Below are 25901 nucleotides of genomic sequence, written 5' to 3'. Positions count from 1 at the left end.
CACTGCTGTCACACTTGCTTCCGGGTCCGTGGTCAGTGCAGTGACTATTCATGAGCATAATGAGCAGGCCTGGAAGCAAGTGTAACAGCAGCGTCAGGACAGGTTAGTATAAAAATCCTTTTTAAAAAAAGGGATAGGTGTTTACTTTGGGACGTGTCACATCAGCGTGCAGTCCATGTGACACCTGTGCTGCCGGCACAAAAACAGACATGTCGCTGTGTGAAGCACACGGACAGTATGAAAAACACGAATTGAACTTAATGGGTCTACGTGTCCGTGTCTCTGGAATGTGCGGAAATAGAAGTCACACATACTGGAGATATGGATATGTGAAGGCCTTAAGGAGTAGTGACTGAGGCCGCAGCGCTGGCACAGCCCCAATAGTGTAAGCTGGAGGCTGCCAGGAGGGATAAAGTTCAATTCCTGCCGGTAAACGGGCTTTCAGTACAACAGCCGTGCAGCTATAGAACACCATTAACCTGCAAATTAACCCTGTATCTGCAGATTAATAGGGTTTGGGCATGTGACAGATCCACTTTACGGCTGGACTCACACGAGCGTATGGCATCGGATGCGATATGCTAATGTCCCCCGGCTCAGGCTCTGCTGCGAGCCTGAGCCGAGTGTCATGCGACTGTAACCCGATCTTGCGATCGGGTCACAGCTGTGAAGCTGTGTGCGGGCACTGCGGAGGAGAGGGAGGGGTTAATCCCCCCATCTCCTCCACTGTCAGCCTGTGCGTATATCGCACTGCACTGGGATAACATCCGAGTGCAGTCCGATGTATCTCTCGCATCCATTCACTTGAATGGGTGCGAGAGATACGGCGGTAGCAGCAAAACGCAGCATGCTGCCGCTTTTCTCGCATCCAGAATCTGGATGCGAGAATAGCTGACCAACAGCTCAACCTCATTGCCTAACATTGGTCAGAGTGCAATGCGAGAATTTCTCGCATTGCACTCGTCCGATTCACGCTCGTGTGAGCGTACCCTAAGAGGAACATAAGAAAATAGTGCAAATAAGTATTATGCAATCTGGTATATCCATGTATTAAATGACAAGGCTGACCGTTCTATAACCTGGCCTTGGAGAGTCCATTAAGCCAAGCAAAAAGAAAGAAACTAGAATTGTGCAAAACACAGAATTCTGATGACTACATAATCTCTTGCAAAACCCAGACCAAAAAAAAAAAAAAAAAAAAAAAAAAAAATATTTGATAGTAGCCAATCCTAGTTATTACTTAATATAGAGCATTTAGAAAGAAAAGATTTAAAAAAAAAAAAAAAAAGAAGGGAAACTCTATAGTGCCTCCCCTAAAAGCAGATCTACTCATCAGCTTTCATGGGAGTGTGCCAATTTTTTTTTTATTTTTATTCCATTTCAATAAGAAGTTTAAACGTTCCATAAAATACAGTACAAAAACATCGAAAGGACCAGCAAACCCCCCAACTCACCGGTTCTTGTCAATGCAATCCACGACGACTGTACTGAGGATGAAGAGGATGAGGAGCGCGATAAACATGTGGTAGATTGTGCGGAAGTGATTGACGTCAAAGAGTTCACTGTAAGAGTAAAAAAAAAAAAAAAAAACCAAACCACACATGTATCAGTTGTCAAGCGCATGAAAACACCTACAAGTATCTCTCCGAGAACAGTATACTAATCTGCTGCCGATGGGCTTAGCCGGTAATATCGTACTATAAAGAGGAGGATGCCGTATCTGAACATACATGTGATCTGAAGATCTCACCGCTGGGCCCGACAGCTTTGCCGCCCCTTCACATAGCACTGGTCACTGATCCACAGGAAAACACCAGTGAAGTGGAACTGCCAGGACCTGGCACAGGCACACAGTGCATCTTAAAAGCCAAATCTGGCTTACCGGGAGGTGGAGAATTGGCGTGGGGAGGGGGTGGGGGGGGGTTGGAGTGAGAGAGGACTGTGCAGTTGGCCAGCCTGCGGTGGGTCTGTGCCGGCAGCGGAAGCTGCGGTGGCTGTGCGGCAGGTGTCCCAGATGCTCTGGCTTCAAATAATGGCGCCCGGAGTCGCCACGTGCGCAGATTGAATTCTCGTCTGAAAACACCATCTATACACACACACTGCTCCAGGAGCCATTTCTTGGAAGCGCAGACCGCCGACAGCATCTAGGACACCCGCCTGCTCCACACAACCACCACGACAGCACAGACCCCACCAGCACTGCACATGCCTCCTGTGATTCCACTCCACTACTGCTGCCACTCCCTTCCCTCCGGTAAGACAACACTGGAGGAGTACAAGACGGACCCCATTTTATTATTTCTCTTAATTTGGAGTGCGTCTTATAAAACGAAAAAAAAGTACGACAGATATTACACACTTTTTTCCCCCCCATCCCCATTTCCCTGCAGATGCAGCATCACTGCTCGCCAGTTTTCCTGGTGTCTACATGAAAGTGTCCGATGTGTGTTCATAGCAGTTGTACTACTGACGTCAGCATGAATAAATTTGGTCCCCCTCTTTCTTCCCCCCCGCCCTGATCCCAAACCAGCCAACTCCCCCACCTCCTCCCTTAATAAGAGCAAACCAAACAATGTCTTTACTTACTCTAATAAAGAGCGTCTTGATACAAATACCTTCCCGTGGTCAGGCGGTGGTCTCAACGACCTTTAAGTAAAAGAAATGAGACTTATAACTACCATCACTAACAAGATGACCGTAATTGCACACATAAATCAGCAGCGGCCATGCCCTTCTGGTCACTACCATAGAGAACATAGGTCTCCTGCATCCCCAAATCTCCATAATCCGCTATGGTGTCTACATTACCTCACTTTGTCTTTTTCAGCACTCGAAGGGTAACAGTTGCCGGAAGCAGAAGAGGCTTCTAGAGTGGTGGATTCTTCTATAAAGTTGTTCACAAACTCATTAAAGTGAATGTCCACCTCCTTCATCAATTCACTTTTTAAAATCTGGGAGCAGGAAAAGGATGTACAAGTAAGTGAGGGATACAGAAAGGGGAAAAATAATCCTAAATATTATATATATATATATATATATATATATATATATATATATATATATATATATATATATATATATATATATATATATATATATATATATATATATATATATATATATATATATATATATATATATATATATATATATATATACACAACCATTATCTACTTGTAAGAGTAACCTAAACTTAGAAAATGCATCCTATAAAACAGGGAGAACACTGCTGATCAGGACCAGCCGGACAAACCAGCGGCGTCTTCTGCTCGTGAACATAAAATACATTATGCCCAGCATTGGAAGTTATGAAACTTAAAATTGTTTTTATTAGGGAATTTGTCTTTATTCTTGAAAAGGGATTTGGGGGGGCTGTAAGTGACTTCCAAGTCCCCACTCGAGGGGTCATTAGCACAGATGAAACTTCATACTTGGATCTTAAGAGGAAATCAGATTCTCACCTCCTGAACCAATCTGTAAAACTTAATATTACACTAGTAATGTGTGTCATTGGTGGAGATTGGAGATGACAGTTGGTGCTCGTCAAGTTCTATGGAATTTGCAGCAGAATGTCCAGCTCCTCTTCTTACCATAGAATTTTAAGATCACTAACGGTTATCTCCTTACTCAGTGATGAGAGGTTGTCTCCACTGACCACAGATTTTACCAATGAAATTGAGAGTGATCCATTAGTCCAGGCAGGAAAAGAAGAATATTTCTCCCATATGATACCAAGTTTCTTATTTTCATGTGTACTACTGATTTAGGAAATATAAATAAAGACGGTTACTGATCTAAAGGGTGCTTTACACGCTGCGACATCGCTAACGATATATCGTCAGGGGTCACGGTGTTTGTGACGCACATCCGGCGTCGTTCGCGACATCGCAGCGTGTGACAGCTAGGAGCGACGATCAACAATCGCAAAAACGTCAAAAAAAAAAAAAAAAAAAAAAAAAAAAAGTTGATAGTTGACATGTGACTCCATTTCCAAATATCATTGATTGTGCATGCCGCTGGTTGATCGTCGTTCCTGCGGCAGCACACATCGCTACGTGTGACACCGCAGGAATGACGAACATCTCCTTACCTGCCTCCACCGCCAATGAGGAAGGAAGGAGGTGGGCGGGCTATTCCGCCTGCTCATCTCCGCTTCTATTGGACGGCTGCCGTGTGATGTCGCTGTGTTGCCGCACGAACTGCCCCCTTAGAAAGGAGGCAGATCACCGGCCACAGCGACGTCGCAGGGAAGGCAAGTCTGTGTAATGGGTGTAAGTGATGTTACGCGCCACGGGCAGCGATTTGCCCGTGATGCACAACCGACGGGGGCGGGTACGCTCGCTAGCGATATCGATATCGCAGCGTGCAAAGTGCCCTTAAGTCACACCGTCCTTCATTCATCTATACACACACACACACACACACACACACACACACTTGGGTTTAGGGGTCCCCTGTCTCAGATAGAAGGGAGAAGAGTTGGGACCCCAGATGGCTTCTATAAAAAGGGGTGCTGTTGATACAGATGTTACCAATATGAAGTTTTTCAGACCCGGGACGGTCAACATTAGGGAGACCCAGATCATGGACCCCACCAGAATGTTTTTTTGATCTTGAAAACAAATCAAGATAAAGTGTAAAACTCAAAGAGTTACTTTATAAAATTGTCCATGCTTCCATTACAGAACATTATCAGCTGTTCTGGGGTAGGTGGAGCTGCCACGGGCCAGTGCATTACCTCCGCTTTCCTCTTCAGTTCCATTTTTCTCTTGATCACATGCTCCAAGTCCATAAAACCTGTAAGAAGGAACAAGTCAGGTCACTGTGCTCTGAACATAGGCAAACAAAGACAACAGCGGGGTAAACAGCAATGTGGCTGCGTCAAAGCAAAATAAGGAGGAGAACAAGGCCCAGCAGGTGGTGAAAAGATCCAAAAGCTTTAGGTTATTGATGGCATCCAGTGTCTCAATACTTATAAAAAAAAAAAAAAAAAAAAAAAGGGTGCTTTTGGTGCTTACAAGCTGTTTGTTATAGAGCTTGTAAGCGCTGCTCTGAAAATGGTCACATTGCTGGAGCCGGACAACTTCAGTCCCATCAGATCACGGACCACATCCTGAGGATAGACCATCCCCGAAAAACCATTTAGGGTAATTACGTCAAGCCTAAATACTTTTGATCTGCCATATAGGAGCAGGATGATCTTACAATTACGGGTCTCTAACATTGTATAAAATATATCATAAGTCCCTCTAATGTCACCCAGGCTTGTTTTCCTTTGGAGAGCACAGGACGTCCTCGTCACTGGGACGAGATGTACAGATTTCATGTCAAGGTTAAATCCTGAAGCTTCTGGTCACAAAAGACAAGCAGAAAATATAGCAGTTTTCTATTCAAGGTCATGGATTTGCTTTCATCACAAGAAAACATTGTCCGGGTGCCGGCATGGAAAGTGCAGAGGATGGAGGTAGCATGAATACTTACTGTATCTGGTCCAACCCCAAAATCATTCACTCTCAGCGCCTCGAATCTACTATGCAGAGCGAGGTGGTGACCACGCACCCAGCCGAAAGGGGAAATGATATTAGTGTCTTTTGCAGATTGGGCTTCTTGCTGATTTAGCACAAACTGTGACTTTAGAAGCGTTTCATTTCCTGAACAAGTCCATTATCAAGACAGAAACCAAGAATACAATTGTGGAACCGAATGAAACTCTGTAGGACTCAATGTGGGGCTATGGTCTGAAAGGACAAAGGACCAGACAAGCTATAATATTTATATAGTTTGGACCCGAATGTTGCTAACTGCAACTGCGTATGGGAAAAAAAAAAAAAAAAAAAAAAAAAAAAAAAAATTGTGCAACATTTCATAGAGTTTTTGGCCAAAACGCTGGAGTAAACAGTGATAAATTGGGCCCAAAGTTTATAAATCCCTCAATTACAAACTGGAGAAATCTCTTAAGCAGGCTTAAAAAATCAATGTCTTTTATTGTGGAACGATTTATTATAAAACCGGTGGAATATTTCTAGGATATGTTAATGCTTTATGGCCCGTGAGTTTAATTTCTGTGAACCCCCCCCAAGAATAGAAAGGGCGGCAGGTTCATCCCCATCACAGCAACGCTCCCACCCAAAGCCGAACCTGTATGGAAACCATTAAGGCCTGATTCACACATCAGTATTTGCCAGAACCAGGAGCATCTCAAACACAAAATTGCAGTCAAGCTTTCAAGTATCGTTTGGATCCACTCCTGGATTTGACGTACAAATACTGATGTGTGAATGGGGTCTTCAAGTGGTTGACCTGCAGAGGCCTCCAGCAGGGGTCCAACTCCAGTCCTCAAGGGCCCCCAACAGTGCATGTATTCAGAATCTCCTTAGTATTGCACAGGTGATAAATTAAAATCACCTGCACAGGTGATGATTCCACCTCCCATGCAATGCTAAGGAAATTCTGAAAACATGCACTGTTGATGGCCCCTGAAGAGGGGGGGGGGGGGGTAAAATGGATGCTCAGCAAGATAAAAGGCGCAAGCCATTTGCCAACAGCTTATTTCCAGCAGAAAATAAGGAGCCGGCAGTTTAAATCTAATGGCCCTATCCTTATTTTCCAAAATTTGGAGAATTGGGAGACCCCATCCACACATTAGGGGGTCAGACACTGCTGCTGGATCTGGCAGATTTAACTAATTACACATTAGATGCGTGTGTGTGACCGGCATAAAAATCTCCAAAGACCCCATTTGTGGTGCTTTTACAAGGAGTCCCAGAAATAAGTCTTCACTTTGGTAAATAGGAAAACCCCTTTAAGGCCCTGTGCGCACGCTGCAGATTTACCGCGGATTTTGCCACAGATTTGCTTCAGAAAATGTGTCTAACATTGCTGCAGTCATTACCCAGCAAACCCTATGGGGTTGTTTGTTTTTTTTTATAAAAAAAAACAAACAAAAACAAAGCTGTGCGCACACTGCGTTTGTTTTTTTTTTTTTGTTATACCCATGAATTTCCACCGCGGAATTAATGTGCATGTCACTTCTTTTCTGGAGGTACCTGCGGTTTTTGCCATAGATAATGGTAAAAATCCGCAGGGACCAACTTGCGGAAAATTCACGGTAAATCTGCGGCAAAAAACACATGCGGATTTCGTTGCGGTTTTGCTGTGGTTTTTTTTATTGCGGGTGCGGGATTCTTTAAGAGGGTCCGGATTTTCCTTAAGAAGAAGGTACTTTCTAGAGCGCACATTGCCTAAAGCAGCAGAAAAAAAAATCTTAGTAATGGGCATATCGGTGGCTGCAGATCATCTATTAAAGTGAAAGTGCAGATTTGGCATTTTCACTGTACCTCACAACTTAAGGCCCCGTCACACTAAGCAACATCGCTGCTAACGAACAACTTTTGTGACGTTGCTAGCGATGTTGCTGTGTGTGACATCCAGCAACAACCTGGCCCCTGCTGTGAGGTCGTTGGTTGTTGCTGAATGTCCTGGGCCATTTTTTAGTTGTTGCTGTCCTGCTGTGAAGCACAGATCGCTGTGTGTAACAGCGACAGAGCAACAACTAAATGTGCAGGCAGCAGGAGCCGGCTTCTGCGGACGCTGGTAACCACGGTAAACATCGGGTAACCAAGACGCCCTGTCCTTGGTTACCCGATATTTACCTTTGTTACCAGCCTCCTCCGCTCTCACTGTCAGTGCCGGCTCCTGCTCTGTGCACATGTAGCTGCAGGACACATCGGGTTAATTAACCCGATGTGTGCTGTAAGTAGGAGAGCAGGGAGCCAGCGCTAAGCATTGTGCGCTGCTCCCTGCACATTTAGCTGCAGCACACATCGGGTAATTAACCCCATGTGTGCTGTAAGTAGGAGAGCAAGGAGCCAGCGCTAAGCATTGTGCGCTGCTCCCTGCTCTGTGCACATGTAGCTGCAGCACACATCGGGTAATTAACCCCATGTGTGCTGTACTAGGAGAGCAGGGAGCCAGCGCTAAGTGTGCGCTGCTCCCTGCTCTCTGCATGTGTAGCTGCGTGCGCTGGTAACCAAGGTAAATATCGGGTTGGTTTCCCGATATTTACCTTAGTTACCAAGCGCAGCATCTTCCACGCGGCGCTGGGGGCTGGTCACTGGTTGCTGGTGAGCTCACCAGCAACTCGTGTAGCGACGCTCCAGCGATCCCTGCCAGGTCAGGTTGCTGGTGGGATCGCTGGAGCGTCGCAGGGTGACATCTCACCAGCAACCTCCTAGCAACTTACCAGCGATCCCTATCGTTGTTGGAATCGCTGGTAAGTTGCTTAGTGTGACTGGACCCCGACCACGGCAGGAGCTAATCAGTGGGGACGCACAGTGTCGGATCGTCAGTTATTTGATACTAGTGACCCATCTTGAAGACAGTGGACAACCCCTTTAAAGAACACTGACTATTTCGGTTGATCTGATGGTGATCCTTATGCTATGAAACAGGAGCTGAGCGAAAGAAATAACACAAAAAACAGCGCTCGACTGTCCAGCAAATCCCACACAAAAGAAGTGTCAGGAGGCAATGCTGCCCGCCACATAAAGCATGTAGTGGGCAAGAGACCCCCATTCTGGTGATCGACAGTCAGAACCCATGATTCATAAATTCTTCCTACCAGAGATCCCAGATACGAGTCAAGTATTAGCAAGAGAGCGTTTTAGAACGCCATTATTTTGGTTGGAAGGCAGGAATCCTGTAAGATGATGGACCTGTCTGTATAGTGAGTGCCCGCAGAGCCAACTTTACGGGCGTATATAACCCTGGAGGGGGCAGATCAGAGCCGCTAGCTGTAGGAATACTAATGCAGACCTCCTGCTGTTTTCCTGTACACTGCATTTCTCCACATTTCTTGGGTTTACTAAAGTTCAAGCTGAGACGCATCATTATCTGTAAGTCACAATGAAGTCATCATGAGAAATGATTAGTAAGAACATGACCAAGTGTTCAGGTGACGGGAAGCCATGGTGTCAGCATCACATGGCAGCACTACGCCCACACCCTATATTTACGGGTGGAATGACGATATGCAAAACTATTATCCATTCATGAGAACAAGTGTCCTCTGCATTACATCATTTCTGAAACGGACCGGCTTCCCTAACTTCACTTTCTACAAAACTAAGAGACTGCTTCTATATTAGCCAAGGAGCATCCCCGACAGCCAGATCCAATACCTCGTATACAGAGCTTTTGGATGGGTCCATTAAAAGGGAATCTGTCACCAGATTTTGCCACCTAATCTGAGATCATCATAATGTAGGGGCAGAGACCCCGATTCCAGCGATGTGTCACTTACTGAGCTGCTTAGTGCAGTTTTGATAATCTACTGCTGATTAATCAGCGAAGGACTACTTGTCATGCTGCCAGGTAGTCCAGTGTATTAATGAGCTCTGTATAACTGCTAGATCTGCAGCAGAGAAAACACTGATTTTAATCAAAATGACTGCAAACAGCCCAGTAAGTGACACATCACTAGAATCAGGGTCTCTGTCTCTACGTTATACTGCTCTCAGATGGGGCAGCAAAAACCTGATGACAGATTCCCTTTAAAGAGGACTTGCTGACTTCAGTCCCCATGAAATAATTCTGGATCATCCGAGTCAATCGTCTCCCTGTTTATGGAGACTAGTGACAGATTTCGGATTGGGGCTCTCCTCTCCATCTGGAGCAATACATTTAAATGTAGTTTTGTTTCTTTTGGTGCTCTAAAAGTTAATATCAGGCTTTTAGATGTGTGACCAACAGATGTCTGACACACAATGAAAATACAACAAAACAATACAGCAAGTAAGGGGGAATACAATAACAATGGTGGGCCATAGCTCTAGTGAGAGGGTAGATGGACACCTCCTCCTATCCTCACCCTATACAGTCCCCGCAACTGTTGCCGAACAAGAACCTGGAGACCCTAAAAAAAAAAAAAAAAAAAAAACACAAACACCCTGTAGTTGCCCTGGCTAGTGCATTGGCAGGTGGGATATGCTAGTCCCATTGCGGCAGTAAGGTAACACAAGGAAAGGAAACACAGCAACCAAAAGAAAGCCTGGCTTCTGGAACACTCCTTCACAGAACCTTTCCACAAGGGGGCCAGGATACAAATGGATTTCTATAATCAATGATTGCTGGGAAACCTAGCTACTTAAACACAAAGGGGGTGTGGCTACAGAGCAGGTGCAGCTGACCGTCATTGCTGGGACGCTGCTAGCAGCAAAACTGACTAACTGTTTCAGCACCAAAAGAAATGAAACATTTAACTGTGGAGTCCCAGATTGAGGAGGAGGAGAGCCCCAGTCCTATAAGCTGTCACTAGTCTCCATAAACAGCGAGACAACGATGACAATCTGCTCCCTGAGCTCTGCAATGTGACCTTTACATCTATTAGTCAACCTGAATGATTCTAGACAACTGGGCGTTACCACTCTTCTCAGAGGCGTGTCCCTACACTGATGCTGTGAGCACTGATTGGACAGTCAGCCTCTGCAGAGACACGACCCCAAATGGTAAATACCCAGTTCATTTGTTCCTAAGATTTTAGGAGGAAAAACAGGAAGGGCACAAATGTAGTATGAAAGGCTTTTAGGAGATGAAATTTTATGCAAAAATATATATTATATACACAGACATGTTCTTGGGTATTTAAAATTTATTCTCTGTTCACTGGTTTTAGACCAGAGATCAGTGGCAGCAGCTGAACCATCATGGGCGGAAGCGGAGTGCACAAGTCAACAGGTAGCAAGAGAAGATAAAGGGGCCGATCCTGAGAGCAGGCCAACAAATATCACATGTCTAAAGCAAACTACGTATTAGTACCTGCAGGGTTGATGTACTGCAAAAAAAAAAAAAAAAAAAATATTTAGATACGAGGGGCTGCTGATAAGTCTTTGGCTTTACCCAGAAAGAAACTAGATAGGATGATGAAACTTTACATTTATTCCACATACTCTCCACTGATATCACACATCTTACATCGGTATTCCAAGTTCTATAAGCCTATGAAAAAGAAGGATTTCAGTTGTGCCTCAAACCAGGCATCCATAACAGAAATAGCATCAGAAATGGTGTGACATTTGGTACCCTTGAGGTGCTTCTTCAGGTTTGGAAAAAGATGATAGTTGGAGGGAGCTAGAACTGGTGAATACGGTGGGTGGTCAAGCAGCTGGACAATCAAATCTGCCAGTTTTGCTGTGGTCGCTTGTGCAGTGTGAACGGAGGCATTTTCTTGCAGGAACAAGATTCCTTTGGACAGTTTGCCGCGTCTTTTGGCCTTCAGAGCTGCCTTCAATTGGTCAAAAAGATCAATGTAATACCTTGCATTGATAGTGGAACCCTTTTGAAAATAGTCCACTAGCAGCATGCCCTCCTTATCCCAGAACACTGACACCATCACCTTAGTGGCTGATTTTTGCACCCTGAACTTCTTTGGACGAGGAGAACCACTGTGCCTCCACTCTTTTGACTACTCCTTGTTTTCAGGGTCATACAAATAAATACAGGTCTCATCCATAGTGACCTATTGATTCAGAAAGTTCTTATCAGTCCGTAAACGCTGACAAATGGATCGGGAAGTTTTCACTCGCATGCTTCTGTGATCTGTTATCAGACATTTGGGGACCCACTTTGCAGATAGCTTCCTCATGTCCAAATGTTCATAGATAATGACACAAAAACGTTCACGGGAAATCCCCATGTCGTCTGCTGTTGCTTTAGCTGAAATTCGTCGATTCTCCAGTATGAAGTTGTACACAGCATCGATGATCTCCAGAACAACCACTCTCGGTCATCCAGGACGTTCCTCATCATTAGCGCCATTTTGTTTTCCCGCGTGTGTAGAACACTGTTGCCATAAGCAACAAATACAACATTTTAAAAACATATACAGTGCCTACAAGTAGTCTTCAACCCCCTGCAGATTTAGCAGGTTTGATAAGATGCAAATAAGTTAGAGCCTGCAAACGTCAAACAAGAGCAGGATTTATTAACAGATGCATAAATCTTACAAACCAACAAGTTATGTTGCTCAGTTAAATTTTAATACATTTTCAACATAAAAGTGTGGGTCAATTATTATTCAACCCCTAGGTTTAATATTTTCTGGCATAACCCTTGTTTGCAATTACAGCTAATAATCGTCTTTTATAAGACCTGATCAGGCCGGCACAGGTCTCTGGAGTTATCTTGGCCACTCCTCCATGCAGATCTTCTCCATGTTATCTAGGTTCTTTGGGTGTCTCATGTGGACTTTAATCTTGAGCTCCTTCCACAAGTTTTTCAATTGGGTTAAGGTCAGGAGACTGACTAGGCCACTGCAACACCTTGATTTTTTCCCTCTTGAACCAGGCCTTGGTTTTCTTGGCTGTGTGCTTTGCGTCGTTGTCTTATTGGAAGATGAAATGATGACCCATCTTAAGATCCTTGATGGAGGAGCGGAGGTTCTTGGCCAAAATCTCCAGGTAGGCCGTGCTATCCATCTTCCCATGGATGCGGACCAGATGGCCAGGCCCCTTGGCTGTGAAACAGCCCCACAGCATGATGCTGCCACCACCATGCTTGACTGTAGGGATGGTATTCTTGGGGTCGTATGCAGTGCCATCCAGTCTCCAAACGTCACGTGTGTGGTTGGCACCAAAGATCTCGATCTCGGTCTCATCAGACCAGAGAACCTTGAACCAGTCTGTATCAGACTCCTCCAAGTGATCATGAGCAAACTGTAGACGAGCCTTGACATGACGCTTTGAAAGTAAAGGTACCTTACGGGCTCGTCTGGAACGGAGACCATTGCGGTGGAGTACGTTACTTATGGTATTGACTGAAACCAATGTCATCACTGCCATGAGATCTTCCCGGAGCTCCTTCCTTGTTGTCCTTGGGTTAGCCTTGACTCTTCGGACAAGCCTGGCCTTGGCACGGGTGGAAACTTTCAAAGGCTGTCCAGGCCGTGGAAGGCTAACAGTAGTTCCATAAGCCTTCCACTTCCGGATGATGCTCCCAACAGTGGAGACAGGTAGGCCCAACTCCTTGGAAAGGGTTTTGTACCCCTTGCCAGCCTTGTGACCCTCCACGATCTTGTCTCTGATGGCCTTGGAATACTCCTTTGTCTTTCCCATGTTGACCAAGTATGAGGGCTGTTCACAAGTTTGGGGAGGGTCTTAATTAGTCAGAAAAGGCTGGAAAAAGAGATAATTAATCCAAACATGTGAAGCTCATTGTTCTTTGTGCCTGAAATACTTCTTAATACTTTAGGGGAACCAAACAGAATTCTGGTGGTTTGAGGGGTTGAATAATAAATGACCCTCTGAATAAACTTTTCACAATTTTAAAAAAAATAAATAAAAAAGAAATAACATTCTTTTTTGCTGCAGTGCATTTCACACTTCCAGGCTGATCTACAGTCCAAATGTCACAATGCCAAGTTAATTCCGAATGTGTAAACCTGCTAAATCTGCAGGGGGTTGAATACTACTTGTAGGCACTGTATTAGACAAGACTTTCATGTGATGTAACATTCATTACCATAGAAAAAAAAAAAAAAAAGAAAAAAAAACAAAGCCAAAGACTACACACAGACACACAGACACACAGACACACAGACACACAGACACACAGACACACAGACACACAGACACACAGACACACAGACACACAGACACACAGACACACAGACACACAGACACACAGACACACAGACACACAGACACACAGACACACAGACACACAGACACACAGACACACAGACACACAGACACACAGACACACAGACACACAGACACACACTTTCAGGATATTTGTCTTTTGGGTGAGATTTCAAAATGACCCTAAAATGTCCTCTAACCTTTTCAGGTTAGCGTAACGTGACCTTCTCTAACCTTTTGGATTGGACTTGGCCAAATCTTCAATGTTTCAGGACTTTTTGCACACGTTGCTGTTCTCCAACAAGGAGCTTAGTGGAAAAATTTACAACAGGAGTGATCCATAAATCACCCAATAAATTTTGGGGTTCAAATAGAATTGGTATTAAACAGTCCTCCTCATCACGCTGTTCACCTTTTTTTTTTTTTTTTTTACATCAGACCAAGACAATACCCACAATTGATCAGCAGCACCGTGCCATTGTGACGCTTCAAGCAGAAGGTTCTCAGGAGGAAGTGACAGTGTCACCAGCAGGTTGTACAGAGACACAGAAGGACTGGAAGAGTCACAGGAAAATGGATGTTCTTTGGACACTTCATTGTGAACAATCCACTTTAGGTGATGAATGCCGCAGAACTCAAGGCACCCAAGTGTCATGTCAGACCATTTGAAACAGTTTACATTAGTGTGGTCTGCGTGCTAGACAACTTGCAAGGGTACCTGACTACACCAAAGAAGTCATCTACGCTCAATGATGGACCAGTGGCCTCAATGCTGTTCACTGATGAAAGTCAATTCACGCTGAGCAGACATGATAGCCGCCAACGATATTTGAGAGATGGAGAGCGCTATGCATCAGCCACTATTGTCACCAGACGAGCCTTTAATGGTGGTGTTTCAGTGTGGACCGGTGTGTTTAGTCCATACAAAATGGCTCTACACTGTGTGTGAATGTTACAGAGACAGCCCCTACTACTGGAATAACATCATTAATCCAGTCATTGTGCCTGTGAATGAACAACACTGGCCTAATGTCATCTTCATGGATGACAATGCTCCAGCTCATCAAGGTCTAATCATTAGGAAACAGCTACTGGAGCTCAGATGGAGCAGCCTACACTTTCTCCAGACCTTAATCCCATAGAAAACCTACGGGATCAGCTGAGTTGCCGTAACTCTGAACCCCAGAAAGTCAATGTCCTGAGGGCTGTCAGCAGACAATCACTCCATATCAGTTTTCAATCTAAGGACTTTTTGAAAGTAACATCAGCATGAAAAATACATCTCTGCTAGACTTGTCAATGCACCCAGCCAGCGCAAAACGTGTGAACAGCAAAGAAAGCTGGGCTTGTTCACACATCAGAAATTTGTTGTGAATTTCATTGATAACTTTTAACCAGAGTTCAAGTCCTCCCAATGCTACACTTTTATAACATTTATTAAGACACTTTATTCTTCTTGCAAAACCGAATTGATGCTTTTCTTCCACAAAATCAGTCATGTGATGAAATTTTAAAGAAAACGCGGGAACAGGAAGATACCCCAGGACCCACTATTCACAACCGAAGATGTCACAGCTCACTTCCTCCCCCTTCCTGCTCAATGTCCTCTACAGAATACTCTCTCCAGGCTATGGATTCTTATCTTAATGGTGTCTAAAATGAGATGGTCCATGTAAAACGCATTTATAAACACAAATCATACACTCCTAAGCTGAATAATTGTGCCCTCCGGGCTGATGTGTGGATATAGCCCGGCTCGAGCTGCAGCATTTGCTAATGATTCAGCACTTCCTAAACTGTAAACGGAGAGCAACAAACCCAGCTCAAAGGTGACTTCTTTTATACATTTTTTTTTTACTGTTATCAAGGTCACAATGAGGAGCAGGAGGTTTACACCAGTTGCTCAGTTTCATAAGATCACGATACATTTTGCAATCATTTTGGAAATGACAGCGATCCCTTCCTGCCATGATAAACCCTCACATGATGCAACCTGAAGAGCACAGGGCAATGTTAATAAGTAATGGACGGATCAAAAACATTGTGTCAGTTTGCTGCAATCAGCAGAACGCAGTCACCGCTTTTTCGGTAATAGCCATGCTGCTTGTATACGGGGACACTCGTTACACACTGAAGAGAAAAGGCCTTAAAGGGATATACTATAAAGGCAAGACCTGCTTTAGCGGGAATGTTATTTCCTAATATATAACACACACGGACGTACGTCCGTGTGTGTATATGTATATCTACATCTATCTATCTCACACACACACACACACACACACACACACACACACACACACACACACACACACACACACAGACTTGTAGATGTTACTTATTTGACAAACCTTATTAGATAAGTAAATGAAGGGTCTTTGGAGCATAGTTAGTGCGGCCAATTGCTCGCTCGCTGCACCACTCCACCACCTTTGTAACCATCTTCCAAACTTCCCCTTAGGGTACGCTCACACGAGCGTATAACTCGCATGAGTATCGGACCGCATCACTCGGTGCGGCCGCACACTCTCCGGACAGGAGCATGTCAGCCGCATAGAAATACATGCAGCTGAGCCGCTCCTGTCAGCAGAGAAGCTAGGCGCGCCGGGTGATGCGGTCCGATACTCATGCGAGTTATACGCTCGTGTGAGCGTACCCTTATATTGATAAACCGTGCTTGCCTTGATCACTGCCTGTAGTAAATCCAGCCCTGAACACACTGACACCGAGTGCTCTTGGCCTTGCAGTGTTAGTGTGCATTCTCATCCCCCATCTCTCCGCTCTGCAGCAGTCGCACAGGATCACAAAATAGCAGGCGGTTAACACCGACAGGAGAGCGGTATGAGAGCGCACCGACACTATGTGCTCACACTTGCTGGACTCAGTTAGTGTCAAAGTGTGCCCTTAGGCTAGGTTCACATTTCCGTTGTTTTGCATCAGTCACATGCGTTGCTTGCCGGCCGGCTTTTGAGAGCGAACAGATGATCTCCCGGCGGCCAGCTAATGAGAGCGATCAGCTAATCGATCACAGGAGCCGGCCGATCAGCTAATCGTTTGGCCGCCGAGAAAGTGTGCGGGGTGGGTGGAGCCGAGTGGGGCCATGGCGCTGGGGACAGATGAGTGTAGTGTAGTGTAGTGTGTGTCCGAGCGGGGTAGTGTCGGGCTCCCTGCACACGTAGCCAGGGTAAATATTGGGTAACTAAACAAAGCACTTTGCTTGATTACCCGATATTTACCTTGGTTACGTGTGCAGGGAGCCAGAGAGAGCATGCGCAGCTAAATCCTACGGATTGCGCTGCTCAAAAAAATGTTACAAGCTACGTTCCTCCAGCCCGACGGTCAGTGAATCCACGACTGATCGGGCGGAGGATGCAACGCAGCATCATCAGTCACAATCCGCCGCTCATACAAGTCTATGGGAACAACGGAATCCGCCAAACGGATACCGTTGTTTACCAGAGCCGCGGATTGTGACTGATACAAATTGACGGAAATGTGAACCTAGCCTAATTCCTCTCTCCTGACAGCAGCAGCCACTCATGGTGCCCAAGATCACAAAAGCGAATTCTGCCAGGATAGAGGGATAACGCACCTGCAGGAACAGGCATAATGTGATCTTGGCCCTTGCAGTGTCAGTGTGCAGGGCTGGGGATATAATTTAAACTAATGGAGGGGCAGGAATAGTGCACAGATTTGCCAAGGATGCACCGAGAACACCTCATTTACATATCTAATGTAAAATCTACACTAGAAGTACGATTTTCATACAGGTTAAGCCCCTTAAATGAATGTATAGATCGCTCAGTTTTAGTTTCGGGGGTAACAAACTTCCATTTAAACATTGTAGAGGATAAAGATACAAACATTGGGAGACTACATTTATCCCCCCTCATTTACACTTGCTTATCTTGCTGAATATATTCCGCAGCACTTTCCAAATATACAGTAGCGAGAGTGATGACCCTGAAGCTCATAAAACATCCTTCGCCCCACATCTGGCAAGTGGGAGAAAAGCGGAGACCCTGGAGACCCAACGCAAACACTGCGACAACATACCAATGCTCTGAAACCTTTATCTTGGAAAAAAAATGGAGGGGGGGGGGGGGGGGGGGGCAGAAGGCGCTGATGTATGCTGGACCATCACCCCATTCATTCCCAAGGGGGTATTGAAAATCTTCTGTTTACATATTGCCCATGAGGTTTTTTTTTTTTTGTATTTTTTTTTTATGCCTGCCTAAAAATCCTTACACCCGATGAACAAGCATCTTGAACTGATTGGGCATTTGGATGATTACTGGCTCATTAACTGATAGAAATAAGGTTGCCTATTGATAGTGATACACAAATTTTTCTGATTCCCCCAAATTTTAGCAGCCCTTAATTTTTTTTTTTGGCCACAAAAGGAGTCAATGAGCAACGTACAGTATGTGACAATCAAGCCATGAATTATATATGAAGTCTAACTAGACTTTGCTGTAGTTAATACGTCTGCAGCATTGGATCAGCCATGCTTACCGTTAGTCATGGTCCTTAATGGTCGGTCACTGTCCGATCTTATCACATCATCTTTTTCTGGGGTTACCAGAGGCTTGGAGACTAAGCGACGGCTCCGCAAAACGCGACGGTCTTCCTCGGACATTGTAAGAGCACTAGTGTAAAAAAAAAAAAATAATAATAATTTATAATATAATAAATTATATAAAATACATACAAGTGTAGCAGAGAAAAAAAAAAAAAAAAAAAAAAAAAACACCCCCACACACATTCATACACTAAAGTTGTGGACTGGGGAGAAGTTGGGTCACATGTCCTGTACAGGATGTGATTATGTGTCAGACTGAGCAAACACAGGAGCTAAATACAGGACTCTGGCAGCCAGCGGTGTCGGTGTGCAGACCGCAAACAGATATTTTTAATGCTGGAAAGTTTCCACAATAAGCAGATTACACCTACTGTTAGAAACAACCCTAAGAGGATTAACAAAAAGTTACTCAGAGCCGATCCAGACATTTACAGAATTCACACTGATCAGACACGCCAATGCCCGCGGTGTCCAATATTAATTTGCATTCTGGGCCTCTAGAATTCCACCATTCATTTCTATCATTCTACATTTCTTTAGCAATCCCCTGCACGATGTTGTGGGCATTACACAACATTGTTATACAAGGAGGAAATGGAGAGTTCGCTCCCGTAATCAGCATGTGATGCCACCAGATCATTAGTGCATTCACCTTTTTATCTGGATGGCGGTCGTATCTCAAATCACGCACGTACGGATTCCATAAAAGATACAATATCTCGCTGATAGGGTCAGAAGGATCTATAGAAATAATGGGACAATCGGGCTCATAACAACCCAGTAAAATGGGTTCAGGCTGGGGACAGCTATCACCACATCATTTCCCAAGGTTTACAATAAATCATAAAAATACCCAGCGGATAAAAAGTGGTGTGACTAGGCAGTGAAGAAAGGAGGCAACGCAGAACCAATCAGCGAGTACAAAGCTGAAATATACATTAGCTCACAGCATGTAGACAAGATTTAATCTGAAGTAAAAAAAAAAAAAAAAAATAAGTATACACACACAATCTGCAACATTTGCAATCTCTGGAGAGGCACTATATTATATCGCCGTCTGCCGGAGCGATCGCCCCCCCTCCCCCCCCCCTCCCGTACACCGGAGCGATCGCCCCCCTCCCCCCCCCCTCCCGTACACCGGAGCGATCGCCCCCCTCCCCCCCCCCTCCCGTACACCGGAGCGATCGCCCCCCTCCCGTACACCGGAGCGATCGCCCCCCTCCCGTACACCGGAGCGATCGCCCCCCTCCCGTACACCGGAGCGATCGCCCCCCTCCCGTACACCGGAGCGATCGCCCCCCTCCCGTACACCGGAGCGATCGCCCCCCTCCCGTACACCGGAGCGATCGCCCCCCTCCCGTACACCGGAGCGATCGCCCCCCTCCCGTACACCGGAGCGATCGCCCCCCTCCCGTACACCGGAGCGATCGCCCCCCTCCCGTACACCGGAGCGATCAGCTCCCCCCCCCCCCCCGTACACCGGAGCGATCGCCCCCCCTCCCGTACACCGGAGCGATCAGCTCCCCCCCCCCCCCCGTACACCGGAGCGATCGCCCCCCTCCCGTACACCGGAGCGATCAGCTCCCCCCCCCCCCCCGTACACCGGAGCGATCGCCCCCCTCCCGTACACCGGAGCGATCAGCTCCCCCCCCCCCCCCGTACACCGGAGCGATCGCCCCCCTCCCGTACACCGGAGCGATCAGCTCCCCCCCCCCCCCCGTACACCGGAGCGATCGCCCCCCTCCCGTACACCGGAGCGATCAGCTCCCCCCCCCCCCCCGTACACCGGAGCGATCGCCCCCCCTCCCGTACACCGGAGCGATCAGCTCCCCCCCCCCCCCCGTACACCGGAGCGATCAGCTCCCCCCCCCCCCCCGTACACCGGAGCGATCAGCTCCCCCCCCCCCCCCCCCGTACACCGGCTCGTGTCCTGTCCAGTGAGATAATACTGACCAATCTTTTCTGAAATAATGTGCCCCAATACACATTAGATATAGGCGGACGACGCTTCCTAAATCAGGTTGACTTTCATCTAACGTGTGTTTACTCAAATAGTATAGCCAGGTTTACACATCAGTAATTTCTATATTAAAGGGAACCGGTCACCTACTCACCTGCGGAGCAGTCCTGTACAATGGGCGTCACTGCTCTCAGGTCCAGCACCTCTATTTTTTGCGATTGCCGTCCTCCTTCTTGCGGATGACACGTCCTAGGTCATCCATAGTGTCTTCCATTGCACTGCTGCACATGCGCACTTTGCTCTGTCCGGCTGAGGGCAGAGCAAACTATTGTAGAGCACAATAAGCATTCTTTGACCCTTCCCCACGCAGCAGAGAACAGCAAAGTGCATGTGCACAGAAGCACACAAATGACACGCCCGCCCCAGGGACGGGGGTACTCGGAACCGGGCCGGACTAGTCCGGGGATGTCAGCGGTGGCGGGGTTCGGCTGACCCTGACAGCGCCTTTTAAATAATAAAAGGGGATGATGATGGGCGTTGCATTTTTAGAGATTGTTAAATTTCGTGACACCACCTGTGGTTTTGCGGCTATGTGGGCCGCCGCTGCGCTATAGGTTTCCCGGTGCAGGTGATGAGGGCGCAGCTTAGGTTTTTTTTACTCCCCACAGGGAGGGCTCTTTTCCACTTGCGTACCGCTTCCGATACGAGAGCATCGGAAACTATGCTAATGACCCTCTGCTGCGGTGTCATGCGACTGAGATGCGTAACACTGACGCAAGCGCAATCCGATTTTTTTATCAGATCGCACAAGAAAAACGCAGATGGAAAAGCGCCCGTAGAGTGAGGCCCTGAGATAACCGTGGAGAATATGAAAAGTCTATGATGACAGGTTGTGACGCAGGAGGAATGGAGACGACACCAGGGCTTTGCAATAACAGTCTTTTACTCACTGTACCGGGTCCAGGTTGACAGCCATTTTAGTCCATCCAGTTTGCTGGGATCCCCAGTGAAGGACATCCGCCGATCCCGAGTAAGTGAGGCTAGTACCGGTACTCCCTTTGTTTGCCTTTCCTGGCCGTCTCTCTGCGCTGACTTTCTCCCTCCTGTCCTGCGCCTCCACACACAGTGCCCTGAGCCAGGGGTCGCGGACCTTCCAAGGGATTTCTGCCTTGCCTGGCTCCCCGATCCTCTGTGGCCCCCTTCCAGTGGATTTGTGTGCTGCTTGTGGCCCAAAAGGTGCGTACATCCACCCTGGCCTCCAGTGTTCCTAGGAAGTCCTGAAGTATCGTCCTAGCCTAGGGACCAGGACCCAGTTTGCGACCAAATCCCTCCACCTTAAACTGTTGCTTGTGCAACGCGACTATAGGGGTGTCTGACACTTCCCCTAATGCACTGGGATTCTTTCTTCCATCTCCTCAGAGTTGAACAGGACCCCTGGGGCCCTCACCCCTTGTCGGTCTCCTCCCTTCAGACTGACTCTCCTAACCGCCAATTTTCAAACTTAAACTCCGCCCATTTTACCTCAGACACTAAGCTCCTCCCCCTAGCTGGTATCAGCCCTGTGCACGGGGCTTAAGTGCCATAACCAGACTACTGGTCGCTAAGGCTGCTTTCACACATCCGTTTTTTTGCCTTGCGGCACAATACGGTGCTCTGCAGAAAAAACGCAACTGTTTTTTTTTTTTGCCGCCGGTTGCGGTTTTTCCCCGCATAGACTTGCAGTAGTGCCGTATTGTGCCACATAGCGTTGCGTCCGGGTTTTGCCGGATGCGGCATATTTAGCGCATGCGGCGGCTGGATGGAACGTTGCCTGGCACGTTTTTTTGTGCGGCGAAAAAAACGCATCCTATGGACGCCGGATAAGGCGTCCTGCGGCAAAAACCGTCTCCGGCCGTCAGATGCGTTTTTTTTGTACTGCGCATGCTCAGTATCAAGCCGCATCCGTCAAAAACCGGACGGGCCTCATGGGAAAAACTTATGCAACGGATCCGTTTTTTTTTGCTGCATCTGTTGCATAGGTTTTTGAGCCGGATTGAGCCGCACTGCAAAAACCGGGTGTGTGAACGCAGCCTAAGCATTAATGGCACCTGCCCCAGCCCTGATCCAGTGTGTGAGCTAATAGAGTGTCTGTGGGTGTCTGTTACGGCAGCCGACCTCTTTCTTACCCAGGATGGGGTACTACGCCTCTGACTGAGGTGCGGTACCTCTGTGGCGCCACCATAGAGGCGATGTGTTGATGACCTAGGACGTGTCATCCACACAAAGAAAGAAGGATGATGGCGATTGCAAGGATTGAGGAGACGCCAGACCAGAGAGCAGTGACGCCCATCGGACTGGAACATATCACACATTGCTTTCTTTGCTGCAGCAAAACCTGCTCTATTTACAGAGAAAAAAAAATCTGTGTGCATTAGATTTGTGAAATCTCAAAGCTTTTGCTTACGGAAAAAATAAAAAAAAAAAAAAAAAAAACAAAACCTGCAACATATGAACAACAATGTTACAACCTTCCTACAATGTGTCCTCCACACAGAGAAATGTCAAGGTGAGCAGCAAGAGGACATTTTTGTTCCCCTCTAGAGGAGGTGGAAAGAGACGTCTAACATTTTATATACACATATACAGTGGAACCTTGGATTATGAGCATAATTGGTTCCGAGAGTGCGCTCTTAAACCAAGTTACTCTTATATCAAAGCAAGTTTTCCCATAGGAAAATTGAAACACAGAATTTGTTCCACAACCAAAATATTTACTGTATTTATACAAACTTAACACAAAATAATGCACTGTATTCATATATAATTACAGTAATACAAAATACAGTACAGTAAAAGACAAAACAAATTTATAGAAATGTTATATAGTATATACTGTATAATGGTATCCTGTATACAGTATATAGTACATGCTGTGTGTACAGAAAGTTACCTCCAAAGTGCGGTGACAGGACGGAACCGGAAGTGTGCACGGTGAGGATTTGCTCTTGTTGCAAATCATTGCTCTTAAACCAAGTTACACATTTTTTAGAAAGCTTTGCTTGTCTTGCAAAACGCTCTCAAATCAAGTTACTCTTAATCCAAGGTTCCACTAATAAATAAAATCATATATATATCAATGATTAGTCGGGCATTCAGCAGATAATTTTCTGCTATCCATTTTCTTGTGTCTTTGGGATTTCAATGAATAAATGAATGAAGTGACATTCAAAAGACCACAGTGATTTACTGACTGGTGCAAACAATCAGACGCAATTAGAGAATGCGCAGCTCATCTGATCAATCTTACCCCCAGAGTAAAGTGAAATACTCATAGTAAGTGCTCTTGCCCCATCAGGAGCAGCTCAGCCCCTAGCTCTGATTAGTGATGACTGCAGCCTGTATTTGGGGGTAGGACAATGGCTGCTGGAGTCACACACATCCCCCCATTCATTCATTCACACACTACACTACACTGTAATAAGCCAGTGGCTGCTCACAGAGGACAATAGCGGCGCACACGTGCTTATTATTAGAGGGATACCTGGTTTGTCCGCGCAGTGATATCCGGACGCAGGACTGTGCAGATCGGTGCCGGGTGTCCGCTCCCCGCGGCTGAGGCTCGCTCTGCCCTCACTTCTGATCCATCTCTTCCTGCTCCTCTCTATAAAGCAGCACTGGTGACTCCCAGCGGCGCTCTGTACACGAGGTACCGCCTCTATGGTCCGCCGGAGCCTGTGCCCAAGGCGAGATGCAGCGCAGGTCCGTCTGCTAGTGCGCAGGCGCGATGTTCTGACTGTGTGGTGTGCGCAGGCGCAGTGTCCTCATTAGCTGTCGTGTGAATTCAGCGCGTAGTGACGACATTGTAGAAACTTGGCTTAAAAAAAAAAAAATATATATATATATATATATATATATATATATATATATATATATAAATATATATATATATATATACATATATATATATATATATATATATATATAACATTTGTGTGCGTGTGCATGAGACAGAGTTTTCTAGTGGGAACTCTTGGTTTTGGAATTTTTTTGCTTTTTTCGAGTCTTTCCTCACACTTTGTTGGAGCTTTAGAAAATTTGGTGTCAGAAAGCGAAGTCTCTACACAGCTTTCTGTTACACTAAAATTTTGCGACTTTTCAAAGCTTTTTTTCCATAAAACTTTAATGAATTGATGAGTACACATAATATAATGAGGATTGAAAAATTAGAAATGTAGTATAGTTCTTCTGATAAGCCATGTCCCGTACCTCATGAGCAGGGCAATAGGTTGTCTCCATGGTTACGACCACTAGCAATTAACTGTCACTATATGTGTGGCCGTAACCTTGGATACCCAAGCTACTGCAATACCCTGCACATGAAATAAGAGCCATGACTATCAGCACAACCTGTCTCCTCCCTACATCTGTGACCTAGTCTCCCGGTACCTACCCGCACGCAACCTCAGATGCTCACAAGATCTCCTTCTCTGCTCCTCTCTTATCTCCTCTTCCCACAATCGCATACAAGATTTCTCCCGTGCCTCCCCCATACTCTGGAACGCTCTACCTCAGCACATCAGACTCTCCCCTACCGTGAAAAGCTTCAAGAGGAACCTCAACACCCACCTCTTCCAACAAGCCTACAACCTACAATAGCCCTCAGTCCAGTAGACCACTGCGCAACCAGCTCTGTCCTCACCTATTGTACCATCACCCATTCCCTGTAGACTGTGAGCCCTCGCGGGCAGGGTCCTCTCTCCTCCTATACCAGTCTGTTTTGTACTGTTAAAGGGGTTATCCGGCTTATTTTGAGTTTTTTTCATTATTACCCTATTGGGCTACATTGGGGCAGGTAAGTAGATAGAGACCACTTACCTGCCCTGCTGTCAGCCCCTCTCCCCCGGCTCAGAGTGGTCATATGACCGCTCCTGCCGCGATTTTGCTGCTTCCGGTCATTTCATGTCAACATGGGCAGGACCATGTTGACATGCAAATCTGGAAACAGCATGTCGCCTCCCTGCTGGGCTGTACAGTACGTGGAGTCCCCGCCCCCCTTCCCTGCACCCTCCCACACATTCCCCCGCACCCCGTACTCTGCCCACAACCTCCCCCTGCACTGCTGTGGGGTCCGTGACCTGGGGGAGGGGCCTGGCGGCGGCTGCCGTGGTGTCAGCGCCAGCACCGGGCCCCTGCTCAGGATCACACATTCAAATATACCGGCATCACAGATCACAGATGCCGGTACATTTGAAAGCGCTGATGAGAAGGAGCGTTGCGCTTCTCATCACTGTCCCGCTCTGTGCTCTCTTCAGCACAGCAGTGACGTCACTACTGTGCTGATATGGCCAGAGCACAGACAGCGCGCGAACGTGCAGTAGCGGCGGGGACCGAGGACGGGTGAGTATGTACTCCCTACCTGTGTTCCCTATGAGGGTAGGGGGGGTCGGTACAGAGCGCCGTGTGTGCGTGCAGAGCCTGATGTGTGTATGCGGTGCAGAGGCTGATGTGTGTATGCGGTGCAGAGGCTGATGTGTGTATGCGGTGCAGAGCCCGATGTGTGTATGCGGTGCAGAGCCCGATGTGTGTATGCGGTGCAGAGCCCGATGTGTGTATGCGGTGCAGAGCCCGATGTGTGTATGCGGTGCAGAGCCCGATGTGTGTATGCGGTGCAGAGCCCGATGTGTGTATGCGGAACCTAAAGACTCATCTGTTCAGAAATGCCTATAACCTTCAATGACCTCACTGC

General features: G+C 46.6%; 1 protein-coding gene across 2 annotated transcripts in view; it reads right to left on the bottom strand.

Annotated features, from left to right (window-relative positions):
* SOAT1 (sterol O-acyltransferase 1) overlaps positions 1-23875 on the bottom strand; it is an 87149-nt gene extending 63274 nt beyond the window's left edge. For both annotated transcript variants that reach the window (XR_012724944.1, XM_075320084.1), the window contains exons 1-6: positions 23697-23875; positions 18150-18283; positions 4739-4797; positions 2809-2951; positions 2587-2646; positions 1455-1562 (exon numbers count right to left, since the gene is read on the bottom strand). Coding sequence is in view for 1 of the 2 variants with exons in the window: in XM_075320084.1 (XP_075176199.1) it covers positions 1455-1562; positions 2587-2646; positions 2809-2951; positions 4739-4797; positions 18150-18273 (494 nt within the window). In the remaining variant the exon portion in view is untranslated. The remainder of the gene's footprint in view (positions 1-1454; positions 1563-2586; positions 2647-2808; positions 2952-4738; positions 4798-18149; positions 18284-23696) is intronic.
* Between the last annotated feature and the right edge of the window lie 2026 nt (positions 23876-25901).

Source organism: Anomaloglossus baeobatrachus, chromosome 8, assembly GCF_048569485.1.
Source record: "Anomaloglossus baeobatrachus isolate aAnoBae1 chromosome 8, aAnoBae1.hap1, whole genome shotgun sequence".
Classification (NCBI taxonomy): Eukaryota; Metazoa; Chordata; class Amphibia; order Anura; family Aromobatidae; genus Anomaloglossus; species Anomaloglossus baeobatrachus.
Note: the sequence above shows the minus strand (reverse complement) of the source record. Positions and strands in the feature narration are given on the sequence as shown.